The sequence below is a fragment of the Gracilinanus agilis genome, chromosome 2, assembly GCF_016433145.1.
Source record: "Gracilinanus agilis isolate LMUSP501 chromosome 2, AgileGrace, whole genome shotgun sequence".
Lineage (NCBI taxonomy): Eukaryota > Metazoa > Chordata > Mammalia > Didelphimorphia > Didelphidae > Gracilinanus > Gracilinanus agilis.
In genome coordinates this window covers 421,301,127-421,316,490 of record NC_058131.1, presented here as the reverse complement: position 1 = coordinate 421,316,490, position 15,364 = coordinate 421,301,127, and the positions used below count along the sequence as shown (strand labels likewise).

Below are 15,364 nucleotides of genomic sequence, written 5' to 3'. Positions count from 1 at the left end.
GATAGTTTAACACTGCCCTGATGTTGACTGGTCCACCAGCTAGACAGATATAGTTGATGAATTGGTTTAGGGGTATCCCTGTTGCTAGGCTACTCTAATCTAAATCCTGCCCACTTTCCACAAATCAAACCTCCCTTCAACCTCCTGGGGTCCCCGAGGGCAAGTCAGGGGTAGCTGGGTGTCTGGGTGAGGTCAAGGAAATCAGAACCCCCAGGCTGGTTCTGCAGGGGTTTTTATAGTCCCAGCTCAAACAGTCAGCTCCTGGGACTAGCACCCGCAGGGCCAGAGTTCTATTCTCCTAACTGACAGGATTGCCTAGGGTAATTTTGCAAATGCAAGAGATCTTGCATAAATCCTGCATTATAGGAGACTTAGCCCTGCTCCTCGCTAAAACTTTCCCCAATACTTCCCACTTCCTTTGTGGGAGGTGTCTGAGAAAGTATGAGAGGGAGTTTTGGCACCTTTTGACTCTTTCGAGCCTTGAGGATGGCTGACACTCTCTAACCTGAGTTCTCCCTTGGTGCCTTTTTTTCCCTTCTATCTACTGCCTAGTTTTCCCTAGATCTTCCCTTTCCTAATTAAAAAAAAACCTAGCTAGTCTAAACCCTAAGTTGCTCTCTGATCTTTTATTAGAGCCCTGAAGGGCTCTGGTCAATTTCCCCCTACCTTCCTCTCTCCTTTCTTCCATCCATCCTTCCTCCTATTTTCCTATCTGCCTTCTATTAACCCCATCACAAGATGTTACATGTATTCTCTCTCTGAACCTTCGATATCACAAAAAAAAGGCAAAGAAAGAAAAGGAATTTTATGCACAAAATTTTTATAACAACTCTTTAGCTGTTGACGAAGCACTAGAAACTAAATAAGTGCTTAGCAACTGGAGAATGGTGGAACAAATCATAGTATATTTATGTGACAGAATGCTGTTGTGTTTGAGAAGAAATGATAGGTATAATTTCAAATGAAATAGGAAAGGTCTGAATGACTGGATACAGACAGAAGTGAGCAAAACCAGAGGAATAATTAATAAAAATAATAATGTTGTAAAGACAAAAACCAAACCTACAAAAGTCATAAGCATGCTGATCAGTGCAATGACTCCAGAGAACTCGAGAAGTAATATACCGTCCACATTCTTACTCTAGAGAGGCGATGCACTCAGGGTTCAGATTGAAATATATTTATTTGGAAATGGCCAATGAGTTTTTTGGGGCTTGATTATACATATCATGAAAGTGGGTTTTCTTTTTATTTCTTAAGAGGGGAAGAAGGTAGGAGGTAGAGAAAATAAATTTCAAAAAAAATTTTTTTAATTTTGGGATTGGATGGCTTTGAGTTTTAAAAAATGTGTTTAATACATACATAATATTTGTTTTAACTTTTTAACAGGATTTATTAACTACAGATATTTTCATAACCTAACTCTAATTTTAAAAATTCACAAGTGGGAGAACATATATGTGGGACTATAACTTCCTTCTTTCAAGAGCTACCCTAGGGGCAGCTGGGTAACTCAATGGATTGAGAGCCAGGCCTAGAGATGGGAGGTCCTAGGTTCAAATCTGGCCTCAGACACTTCCCAGCTGTGTGACCCTGGGCAAGTCACTTGACCCCCATTGCCTACCCTTACCCACTCTTCTGCCTTGGAGCCAAAACACAGTATTGACTCCAAGATGGAAGGTAAGGGTTTAAAAAAAAAAAAAAAAAGAGCTACTCTAGATGGAGACATCCTTTAGCTTAACAATATTTTAATATACCTAAGGAAATTAATGGCATCTGACTGTACAAGTAATACTTAATTCAGGTAAATTTGAAAGATTCTGAAGTGAGCTGGTTTTATGAAATAACTAATAAGCCATTGCCTGATTAGATTTTAAAAAAGAAAGAAGAAAACCAGATTACCAGAATTAAAAGTGAAACAGTGAATTCACAACTAAACAAGGGAAAGAAAGCAATTATCAGGGGTGATTTTCAGCAACTCTATACCAATAAAACCAACATTAAAAATATAAAATACCTTGATTAAGAAAACATGAAATAAAATACTTAAATAATTCTATCTTATAAAAAGAAACTGAACAAGTCATAAATAAGCTCCCTAAGGGGGAAAAACCCCAGGATCAGATGGATTTCCATCGACTTTTACTAAAGATTTAAAGAATAATTTATTCTTATACTACATAGACTGTTTAGAAAAAATTAGGTAAAAGAGGAATCCAATCAAAGTCTTTTTATGACACAAATATGATCTTAATATCTAAGGTAAGTAAAGTCAAAACAGAGAAAGAAAACTATAAATCAGTCTCCCTAATGAATATGGATGCAAAAGTCCTAGCAAGGAGATTAGAACAATAAAAAACAAATATTATATACCATGAACAGGCTGGATTTATATAAAGAATGCAGGGTGGGTTCAGCATTAAGAAAACTATAAGTAACTGACAATATCAATAACAAAAAACAATTATTTCAATAGATATAGAAAAATCTCTAGGATAAAATATACCTATCCATGTTAAAAACACTAGAAACAGAAGAATAAATGGAGGTTTCCTTAAAATGCTATGTATTATCTATCTAAAATTAAGAGCAAATATATGTAATTGTGAGAAGTAATAGACCTTTCCAATAGGATTAGGAATGAACCAAGGATGTCCATTATTACCATTACTATTTAGTATTGCCCTAGAAATGCTAGCTATAACAATAAGAAAAGACCAAAGAATTTGAAAGAAGAATAAGCACAGGCAAGGAGGAAACAATACTATGATTTTTTGCAGTTGATATGATGGTTTATCTAGAGAACGTAGAGTCAGCTAAAAAATTAATCAAAACAATGAACGACTTGAACAAAGTTGCAGGATATAAAATAAACTCGTGCAAATCATGTTATTGTCAAAATTCAGCAAGAAGAGACAGTGTAAGAAATTAGATTTAAAATAACTTCAGATAGTATAAAATATGTGGGAGCCTACCTGCCAAGATACCCATAAAACCTGCATGAACACAGCTACAAAAAATTCTTCATGCAAACTGAGATCTAAATATTTAGGGAAATAGTAATTGCTCATGGATAGGCCAAGTCAATATAAGAAAAATGACACTACCTAAATTATCTATTCAGTGCTATATCATTCATATTATCAAAGAATTACTTTATAAAGCTAGAAGAAAAACCATAACCAAATTCATATGGAAGAAAAAAAGGTCAAGAATATCAAAGGAGTCAATGAGAAAAATAAAGGGAGGACTTAGCAATACCAGATCTCAAAATATACTATACAAAGTTGTAATTGTCAAAACAATTTAATAACAGGTAAGAAATGGAGCGGTTGATAACTGGAAAAGATTAGGTACATAATCTACAGAAACAAATAAGCACAGTAACCTAATGCTTGATAACTCCAAAGATCTTGGTTATTGCATTAGGGGCATTATCTGCTGGAAAGTAGTCTGACAAAATCTAGGCTTAGACCAACACTTTACATTGTATCAAGTGTCAAGTTCAAGATGGGCACATGATTTAGACATAAAGGATGATATCCTTGGAACTTTAGAGGAGCAGGAATTATCTGTCAGATCTATGGAAAGGGGAGAAGATCATGACCAAACAAGAGATAGAAGATAAAAGAGATAATTTTGAATACATAAATTAAAAAAGTTCTTCCACAAACAAAACCAATGCAGCTAAAATGGGAAAAGCAGGAAACTGGGGGGGGGGGGGAGGGGAATCTTTGCAGTGAGTTTCTCTGATAAATGTCTCATTTCTAAAATATACAGCGAATTCAGTCAAATCTGTAAGAATAAGAGGCATTCTCCAACTAATATTGGAGGATATGAATAGACAATTTTCAGAAGAGGAAATAAAAACAACAGTTATATAAAAATGCTCTAAATCACTAATAATTATAGAGGTGCAAATTAAAATAACTCTGAGATACTACCTCACTCCCATGATTGCTGAAAATGACACGCTGGAGAAGTGGGAAAACAGGTACACTAATGTCACTGTTGGTAAGATTGTGAATGAATCCTGCCATTCTGGGAAGCAATTTGGAATTATGTTCATAAGGTTATTATGTTATGCATACCCTTTGATCTACTAATACTACTACCAGGGCTCCACTTCAAAGAGAACAGAAAAGGAAGGATCTATATGTGCAAAAGGTTTATAGCAGCTTTTTTTGTGGTGGTAAAGAATTGGAAGCCATGGGGATGTCCATCAATTAGGGAATGGCTTAATAAGTTGTGGTATGTCAATATGTATGTCATAATAATACTATTATGTTGAAAGAAAGAAATAATGAAGGGGATTGGTTTCACAAAAACCTGGGAAGATTTGAAAGACCTGATACAATATCAAGTAAGCAAAACCCAGAAAACAATCATTGCAGATATAGTAATATTATAAAGATAATCTACTCTGAAAGATTTAGTAACTAATATACCACACAATTCCAAAGAACTTATAATAAAACATATTATCCCACCTTCAGATAAAGAATTATGGAACTGATGGACTCAAGAGTGCAAATGGAAGCATATTACTTTCTTCTTTAAAAAAAAAAAAAAAGCACGGCTAATATAGAATGTTTTTTGTCTAACCATGCATATTTGCATATTTGTAATAGTCTTTGATTTTCTTTCCTTCTCATTGAGTGAAGGAGGAAAGAGGGGAAGGCAGAAAATTCAAAACCAAAAATAAAAAATAGTACCTTAGAATTTAGATATCTACAGGCTATTAAGTGAGGGGCATAAAAGTGGTGAAACAAAATGGCGAATGAAAATACATTTAAAAAACTCTCTTGATAAGAGAAATAAATCATATTAGGAAATGATCATTTATTAAGGGTACACAAATAGAGGAATAGTTTGAAAAAGTACATTACACCCTAAGGAATCCTTAGTAAAATCAGAACTCAATGAAGTTCCAGCTTCAGAGAATTATGAATTTTAAGACAGTCAGAACTTATAGAATAATATTTATACAGTCACTTCAGGTCATGAACAATCTAGAAACTTTCATTCAGCATTCTGTTTATCAATAATCTTTTTATTAGGTCCCTTTTTTTGGATATGCAGCATAAAGGACTTTTAGAATGAAATTAAAAAAATAAACTAGCAGAAACATTGAATTATTACATACATGTATGTGAAAAGGACAGGCATTTAGAATTATGAGAATTCATGATGTTCATGATTTTTAAGCACATAATTATATGAAAATGTATTCCTTCCATGAAGAATTTATAAATTTACATATTGCTTAGTACCACAAGACAATGAGTACAATGGTACTTTTTTTGGGTCATGTTAATAATAATGACAATAAAAGAAGAGCAGAACTTTAGCTGCCTCAATATCAGTATACTAATATGCTATTCTGATATTTTATTGTGGTGTAGAGATGTTCCTGAAGAACATATAAGCTTTGGCATATTTTATCAACCAGAAAAGCTTTCAGTATTGTCTCATCTACACAGCTTGTGTCTGTGGTCTGAGAAGTAGCCTAAAGAAAGGATTATTACTATATAACTGGTCAACAGGTGATGAATTTTTCAGTCACAGAAATACATGAAGGCTGTCTACTAAAGTTTGGAAGGCTTGTAATATGTTTTAGTAGGCAGAGTATATGCTACACAAACTAAATGACATTTTTTGACACACTGATGTGAGTTTCTAGTAATTTAGAGATGTAGGAAAAAAAAGTCAGTGATATAAAGAAAAATAATTGCTGCATTTACAGGAGATTCAAAGTACATAAGATATCTATATGCATTATTATTATTTGATCAGTCCAACAATCCTTGCCTCAAAATCAGAGTGAAAATTTGATAAATATTTTGGACATATTATTACTTCACATACTACAGATTCATTTTTACTTTCATGTTAATTCAACTAGTGTGAGGGCATGAGAAACTTACAGAAGCTGACTAAAACAGGGCAAACAGCTGCTTTAAAAAAAGAGAAGGAGGGGGGCAGCTGGGTAGCTCAGTGGAGTGAGAGTCAGGCCTAGAGACAGGAGGTCCTAGGTTCAAACCCGGCCTCAGCCACTTCCCAGCTGTGTGACCCTGGGCAAGTCACTTGACCCCCATTGCCCACCCTTACCACTCTTCCACCTATGAGACAATATACCGAAGTACAAGGGTTTTTAAAAAAAAAAAAAAAGAGAAGGAAGGTTTTTGGATTAAGATTTGTTATTTGTTATATTGTTATCCAGCTTACTGGATCTAGAAAAAAAGACAAGTTTTAAAAATGAAATAAAAACAGACAAGTATGGTTAATTAATCTCAGTAAGGAAGAAGAAACAAAAACTTTGTGGTTAAACATAAGAATTAGATATGACTGAAAAGAATTCAGATAATAAAAAAGACAAAGTTACAGTATACCTAATAACAATTAGCAAGAGATATACTCTGTTATTTCATTTAGGAACCAAAGATTATCTAAATTTCCTAGATAATTTATTGTGAATCTCACAAGTAAATATTTCATTTTAATTTAGATTTTCATGTCTGCAGTTTTGGTTCTAATAGTATTTTTTCCTAAAAGGGGTCTAAATGAGAACTTAGCATTCAGTAAAATATATGCTCATCTCCCAGTGTAATTGGTGTCTTTCTTCCAACTTTCTCTTTATATTAGTTTTCCTAATCTCACTCTTTTCAACAATAATTAATTTGTTTAATCTATGTCCTTTTGATTTTCATATTCAGTTTATATATCATCACCTTATAGATTTTAGCTTTTTAGAAAAATGCCTGGCATTTCTTTTAACTGTATATACTTGATACTATCAACGTTTTATGTGAAGGAATATCTTTCAACTAAGATATTCTCATGGAAGTGAGAATAAGAAAGTGCTCAAAAGATGCTTGTTCCCATTATTTAAAAACCTCAAACCTTAAGTATTCAAAAGGAAGGGTCCTTGTTTAGATTCCAAAGATGAAATAAATTTCAACATATAACTTGAGTATGCACCAAAATACTTTTATGTATATAGACTGAACACATTTGTCATTATCCATAGTTGTTCAGTTATTCACAATTACCCTCTAGACTGAATTTAATTTTGACCTTTGACTTCAAAGCTTTCTGATTACCTATAAAACTGCAGTTTCCAACAGGACCTAAAAGTAATCCTCTGCATCAAGTTTTTTATTTTTCTGCCTGTGGGCCTTTGTCCTTTTTGCCTAATATACATGGATATAAAAATGTCCTTCCTGTAGCACAACCTAATTTCTTGTTACTTAGTCTATTTAATTAAATTGTCAAAAATTTACTTTTTATGGCCCTGACTATGAAAAAAAGTCACAACTGGAGTTTCTGTGAATAAGCACACTAATAGAGCAGGAACCACTTGTTTTTCACATTGTTGATTATAATGAGGAAGGGGAAAAAAAAACCACATGATTCCAGGGAAAAAAACAGATGTTCACATTTCTCTGCTAATAGTTTAAGCTTCATACCTGTTTTCTTTGCCATTCTGAATCACTGAATGTCTATCTGCAGTAGTTCTTTCACTACAAACGTAAGTATTTCGCCGTGTCATCCCACCAGATGTTGAATTATTCTATAAGTAAGAATAGAATTCATTTTCTTACCAAGAAGAGCTCAATTTCTTAATACAAAGTTTACGAAAATAGTGAAGTCTCTCAAAAGATTATTTTTTGGTTTTCACCGTAATTTGATAGCACACTCCAAATGCTCAATAGCACATTCATACTCAATAGCACACTTCAAATGCTATAGAACTATTTCTCTGAGTTTAATGCTCAGCAGATTAAAGTATAATAGAAGAATAAATGAAAACCTAATCATAAAATATTTAAAGAAAATCAATTATAAAATACTAAAAGTAAAGCCTAAAATAAACACAGATGACAAATTTACAATGAAATATATTCAAAGATAATGTAAAATCAAATATTTATAAGTAATTGAGAACCATAGATTGGAGAGAAAGTTTAAGATCACTAGTCCAATTTCCTCATTTTACACACATTAGGAAACTGAGGACTAGAGAACTGTCACACAATATTTAGAAAAGTATTACCATTTTCCTTTATTGAACAATTATATTTGTCCATTATTATCACCTTACTGAAAACTGCTCTTCATAAAATCCACATAGAATTCCAAAATCACCTCAAGTGACACAACACAATATAATTTGTAAAGGCCACAATTATTAATGAACACTCATGAATTAATGAAAAAAGGAGGAACATGAGACAGTAAATATAAAAAGTAGATATTTCTTAAAGAATGCTTTTCAAAGAATAGTAAGTGGATGCTATAAATATTTAAGCAGAAAGATACATAATTTTCCAATGAGTTATGAATAAGAGAAATAAAAATAAAAATATCTTCAATCTTATCTCCCTAAAAAGAATTAAATGTAGAGGATTGATTCTATCATGGAAGTATTTGCAAGAGAACTGGAGAATGTGATGGAAGGCAGAAGGTAAGCAGATCTAGAGCACTCTATAAGTCACTGCTCCACTGTAAGATCTATTTTTCATATCTATAAACTGAGGGAATTGGACCAGATATCTAAGGACCCCTTCAACTACAATAATCTGTGAAATATTATATATATGCATATATACACATATATATTTATTTTTTAAAAAAGCTTTTGTGACTAGTATTGGCATAATAAGCTAGCAGTGTAAAGAGAGAGAAATCAAAATTAAAAATCTTGAAGAGCCAATACAACTTCAGAAATCAACTTGCAAGGCTTTATTCCCAATAGGAAGGCGTTAACTAAACACTGTCTAAAACTAATGAAATCCTTTGTTTCTTTCCTTAATAATCATCTTATTAGACTTTCTGGAGCCATACTGCTCATACTGGCCTGCTAGGGAAATAGCAGAGCATGGTTACATGGTATAAACCCTTTGACAGCTTAGTGAAGAGCTAATAGGATTTAATTCTCCTGAGTCTCACTTTCAAGTGATGCAATTTCAACTAGATGATGCAAAAGGCCCTTCCAGTTCTAAATCTAGAAACCTATAAGCCTAAGAAACCAACCCAGAAAGATGAAATGATATATCAAAGGTCACACAAAAATAGTAAAGATAGATTTAAACACAGGGCCTATGACTACAAATTTACACTTCTTTTTACTACTCAACTGTTTCTGTGAGAACTAAAAGAAAACTTGCTATGGTAGTTAAACAAAAATAGAATTCATTCATAGACAAAACCCTGAATGTTCAAATCAAGTATTTAAACTCTCCTTATACAAGAATAAAATAAACTACCACTACCGAAAAAACATGACTTACGCTAGGAATAGTGGCACTTTTCTTCCGTTCAGGAATATCAGCCTTATTTGGATTATTTGCATTCCCTAGCATGGGACTAGCTGGTGCTAATCCCTTTCCTCCCACAGCACTACTGCTGGATTTCCTTGGCTGAATTCCTTCTTCCTTGAGGTCATTATCTGTCGTGCTGGTCTGACTTCTCTTGGGATATGCCACAACTGGAGGAATGGATGGTCCAGCTAAAATACAGAATTTTTGTTTCAAATTAGAATAGTTTTCCATCATTGACTTGTTGAAAATCAAGTACTTAACAAGCAGGGCAAGAAAGTGCTATTCCAAAGGTGGGGAAAAAAGGTAATGCAGTAAAATCCTCTATGAAGTTCCCCCTGATACGCAATTTTTTCACAAATAATCTAAATTGTTAGGTGGCATCTACTTATTCATAATTTTTAATTTCCTTTAAAATATTTTACAATTAAGAAGCTTCTGATAACTGTCCTTTGGAAAACATCTTAGGAGGATGTTACTGTAGTCATAACAAATCTACTATGCTAATGATGCACACAAAAATCATGCAGAAGCAATGGGTTCACCTTGGAAATTTGACTGAATTACATCCTTTTTTGTATAAGAGAGGCCTTCACCTTTTGGAACAGAATAGTATTACACAATTACAAAACATTTCCTTCGAATTGTTTTCAATTTTATCCTGAATTTAACTCTTTAATGGAATGAAACTGTGGCTCACCAGGGTAGGAAAAGTCCACTTAAGCTGAAGAATAAAATTAAAAATTCAAATATTTTTGAAAATGAACAATTCCTATATCATGGAGGTAAAGAACAAAAATGTATGACCGTCCTTCAATAGGCAGCATGAGATAGTGTATTTGTGTGAATTGTGTTCATATCCTGGCTTTGATACTTAAGTTGTATGAATGGCAAGTTACTTTGACTCTGAAGCTCAGATTCCTTATTTATAAAAACAGGAATAATCTAGGAAGGTGGGGATAAACATTCTTTTACATGATTTTTTTTTTTAAGAAAAGTACTTTGTAAATCTTAGGGCCTATATAAAACCTATAATATTCTTGTATTTAGTATGATGAGCATTTAAGGTTTTGTAGCTAAAAGGAAAAAGAACATGGCTCATCTCTTTCTAAGAGAAAATTCTAAACCAAGAATATTTATTTTGGTTGAACTAAATGAACAAAGGGTTTTGTTAGGAAAGCATGATTAAATTTGGTTAAGTTTCAAAACAGAAAAAAAGCAGTAAAATACTACTAAAACAAAATGATGACACTGTCCTTGGCTCAAAATGTCATGTCTTTTCTTTTCCATATCTTAAGAGGCCTAATATCACCTCAAATGTCTACTTTCAGGTAGAAGGGAAGATCATTCTTGGAAAAGAATAACCAAACCAGAAAGAGAAGAGATTCAAAACATGAATGGAACATAAGAGAGTTGCTCTGTTTGGCTAGAATGTATATAAAATATACGAAGCTGAAAAGGTAGGTTTGAGCAAGAAAGTGGGTGGTCTTGAATGCAAGGCTCAGATGTTTTATTTCATTTGGCAAATAATTTGCAACCAGTAATGATAAGGGGGAAAGGGAAAGTAAGGTAAGAGAGAAGATGCAAATAATTCAGACTCAATATGAATCTAGTAAAGGATTAACCACAAGGTACAAAACAAGGAAGAAAATTTCCAAATCCTTATAAAATTTTTTCATACCCTCAACAAGGGAGTTAGTAACATCTTTATTGCATTTAATCAAGGAAACTGCATAAGCTCTAAAGTTTGCCTTTATTTTGAGGGGAGAAGGAAAAGGGAATGTATTTTCATTAAAATTATGAGACATGGGGGGCAGCTGGGTAGCTCAGTGGATTGAGAGCCAGGCCTAGAGATGGGAGGTCCTAGGTTTAAATCTGGCCTCAGACGCTTCCTAGCTGGGTGACCCTGGGCAAGTCACTTAACCTCTATTGCCTAGCCCTTACCACTCTTCTGCCTTGGAGCCAATACACAGTATTGATTCCAAGATGGAAGGTAAGGGTTTAAAAAAACAAACAAAACAAACAAAAAAAAAATCTGAGACATCCATACAATTTCCCCCCAAGTTTCATTAAAGTATCAATTAACTGCTTCTTTGCTCATAGGCAATGGTATATAAATCAACTTAAATCTATTTGGTCCCTTCTTTTTAGGAGCTAAGACTTTAAAAACACTGATAAAAATAGGCACATAAAGACAGCAGTCTTTACAGGCATAAAAATACTTCTACTCTGAGCTATCAGTTATGATATAGAAAGGGGATCTAAACTAAATATAAACAGTCCTAGATTATTTGCTGACAACTTCAAACTAATATGTAACTTTGTTCAAAAGCATCCATGATACTGGACATCAATCGGAATTGTATTGGAAATCCAAGAGATACTTTGTAGATTTTATACAAAGTTGATGTTTGTCCACACTCAGACTCATCTTGCAGATATTGTCATAAAACCTCAAAAAAAAAACAAACAAACAATGGAGATTGAGTAGAGCACAGAACATCTCAAATAAAGGAATAAAGGTACTTCCAAGTGATGATATATTTTTAAAAAATTAAAAAAAAAATGGACTGAGTCATTGAAGAGATGCATCTCTGATCTTAGAATACTAGAATCAGGGAAAAATTAGACTGAAGTTTACAAGAAATAAAATACTTCCTGTGAACAAAAACAAAAGCAATTACATTATGCTCTCATTACAATGCTAATGTGGCAGATCAGTGACAGAACTGTCTTAAGGAGTTAAAAAGATTACTTCAATAAACCAACTCTCTTCAAAGGGCTCCAGGCAGTACTACAGGAATTTACCATGAGTGGCCGATGAATATAGAAGTGTAGATTTGTGTTCTAACACTTGAAAGAACTCACACTTTACCATTCACCTTACCCTGCCATTACTTCCTCTTTTCTCATTTGTACTCACCTCTTCCATGGTACAAAAAAAGGGCTACTTGCCCCCTTTACTTGGCATTCTGGAACTTCCAATCTATTTAAAAAAAAAATAAAGCCCTTACCTTCCAACTTAGAAGCAATACTTCTTAGTATTGCTTCTAAGGCAGAAGAGTGGTAAGTGCTAGGCAATGAGGGTTAAGTGATTTGTCTGGGGTCCCACAGCTAGGAAGTGTTTTGAGGCCACATTTGAACCCAGGACCTCTTGTTTCTAAGGCCTGGCTCTCAAACCACTGAGACACCTAGCTGCTAGCTGCCCTCTGCCAATCTAATTTTTAACAAATTTCTCTCTACCTTTGACTTCTTTTACTCTCTTGCATTCATATTCTTACAGTTTACTTTCCTATTTAGAAGACAATTAATTTCCAATGATTTCTAATACTAATTCTATTTTCTTTTTGATTTTTATTGCCACTTCCAGACCTTCCCTCTTCTATTATTACTTAGCAACTTCTCCACTAAGGTTTACTCCTTCTAGATCTTAACTATTGCTCCTCAAATAATTTCCATTCTTTTTTTTTTTCCTGTAATCTTCAGCCTCTCCCTAACTACTGGTTCCTTTCTTACTACATTCAAACATGCCTAAGTACCTCCCCCACACCCTTAAAGTTTTTTAAATTTAAATTAGATCCTACCATCCACTTGTGTTAAAATCCTACATCCCTCTTCTCTTTCTCAACCAAATTCACAGAAAAATTTTCTATACTCATTGTCTCTATTCCACCCCTCCAACTTCTCGGTCCTTTGTGATTTTGCTTCCAACTTCATTCAACTTGAATTGCTTTTTGTAATGGTCTTTAAGTCATCTTCTAAATTGCCAAACCTGATGGTTTTTCTTTAGTCTTGCATTGCTACAAACAACACTACCAACTACCTTTTCCTGCCTGACTGCTCTTTTGTGGTTTCCTCTGCTGGCTCATCATCTACATCTTACCCTCTAACTTTGGTATGACATCTCAAGACTTTGTAATGGACTCTCTTCTACCTTCATTTTCTATCCCAATGACCTGATTGATTGGCTCAAATATTGAAGTATCATCATTACAGATGACTCCCAGATATTTATTTCTTGTCTGGAACATAGTAAGTGCTTACTTAATAAACTCTTTCTTATTCATGCATTCTTCTGACAGAAGGATCCTGAATAATCAAGTGCTGATAAAACATTTCAATTTAGATTCCCAAATCAAACTCTATAAAATCCAAAAGAGAAATGATCATCTTTCTCCTCAAATCCACTTTTCTAATGAATGCCCTTTTTTCTGTTAAAATCCTTTTAGTCACCCAAATAAGTAAGGCATCCTCAAATCTTCATTTTCCCTCACTGCACAGATCCAAACCATTGCCAGTGTCTCTGGCATCTCTCCTCTTCTTTCTGCTAACACAGCCACCACTTTGATTTAGGCCTTTATTACTTCTCAGCTTTATATGTGTATAAGTTTATATAAATATATGTATATGTCTAGATGAGAGGTGATATACATACATATATGCACATATAAAAAGAATCAAGAGCTTTCTTATATCAATAACTATTTTAATAATCTATGATATACATAATTTCTATCATAAAAGATTTTCTCTTTCTGAACCCTACATCCTACACATAGCTGTTAAAAGTAATATTTCTAAATCACAGGCCTGACCATGTTACTCCAGCAATTTTAGATTACCTCTATGACCAAACATAAATTTCTCTGATATTTAAAGACCTTCACCACCTGGCTCCAAACTATCTTTCTAGGCTTATTACATATCACTTCCATTCACATACACTTTAGTTCTACCAAAGTGAACTTTTTGATGTTCAGCTAAAACATTCCATCTTCACTCTTGGTGGCTCTATATAGGCATTCCTCATTCAAATTTCTCTGTCTTAGATTTTCTAATTTTCTTTAAAGCTCAATTGAAATACATCCTCCTTTATGAGTACAATTCCTGGTCATCTGCTTCCAACAAATTTAATCTCTTTTCATTTTCATTATGCTTATAATCTATATACTCTCTTCATCAATGGAATATAAGCTTTTTGAGGTTAAAAGTGTGTCGCATTTAGGTCTCTGTATCATCATTTTTTAGCACAGTGCCTTGTATATTGTAGTTGCCTAAAAAAATGTTTGTTGATTTATGTTTTGAAAACAGATGCATCAGATAGAAGGTGATTTTTGGAAGAGTTATACATCAAACCAGGGAAGAAAAGCCATACATTTGACCTCTCAATATTCGAGGGAGATTTCCTATATGGTTAAGCCTACACAGCTAAAGCAGAAGAGCTGATCAGCTACCAAGAAGCCAAATAATTCAGAAACTGAACCCAGTTACTCTACTGGAGGTATTACGTAGAACTTCTACTCATATACTTCAAAAACTTTAATTTCATCAATGCAGGTATTCTGTCTACTGGTACAGAGATTGCAGTCCCTCCATAAATTAATAGATAGTGTTTCAGATTGCTGAGGCTTAAAAAAATTAGTCTGGGTGTTTAATCTTATGGGATATGCCTCACAACTTGCCTAGATTGATCCTCAGATGGCAGGCACAAGGTCAGTTGCTATGCTCATATTTAAAACTCATTTTCATTTTTCATAGAACCTACCAGAGCTTCAGCTGAACTGAGATAGAATCCAGAGTTTATCTCTCCTCATGCCACACCAGAACTTTAGTTAACACAGAACTCACACACACAAAAAGATACCTTGCTAAGAAGTGAGGTATGAAGACCGTATCATTTTATGTGGCTATTGGTCATAATCAATCTTCTTATTTAAAAGTAAAAACAAAGATAACATTCTTCACCACCATCACTCACCATGATCACTGTATCGTCTTTGCTTCTGGCTTGAAGAAATACTTCTTTGGACTTTGTGATGAGGAGATTGTCCAGTGCTATTATTAAGATCACTGCTTGGCCTAACCTTAGCAAGTGAAAGATTGCTGCTGGAACTTGAATCACTAGCATCCAGCTAGGAAAAAAAATGGAAAAAGGACAATATATATATGAATACAAATGATTTAATAAAATGTAAATTTGAACCCCATATAATAGAGCTATTTTAGTGTGATGTGAATTCAAGGAACAAATATATTCCTGTTGG

The 15,364-nt window shown here is 33.7% G+C and overlaps 1 protein-coding gene across 1 annotated transcript in view; it reads right to left on the bottom strand.

The window, feature by feature from the left end:
- The window catches only part of MARK3 (microtubule affinity regulating kinase 3), a 132,189-nt gene that overhangs the window by 16,418 nt on the left and 100,407 nt on the right, over positions 1-15,364 (bottom strand). Inside the window, exons 12-14 of the mRNA XM_044664630.1 lie at positions 15,079-15,232; positions 9,294-9,511; positions 7,470-7,573 (exon numbers count right to left, since the gene is read on the bottom strand). Coding sequence (XP_044520565.1) covers positions 7,470-7,573; positions 9,294-9,511; positions 15,079-15,232 — 476 coding nt within the window. The remainder of the gene's footprint in view (positions 1-7,469; positions 7,574-9,293; positions 9,512-15,078; positions 15,233-15,364) is intronic.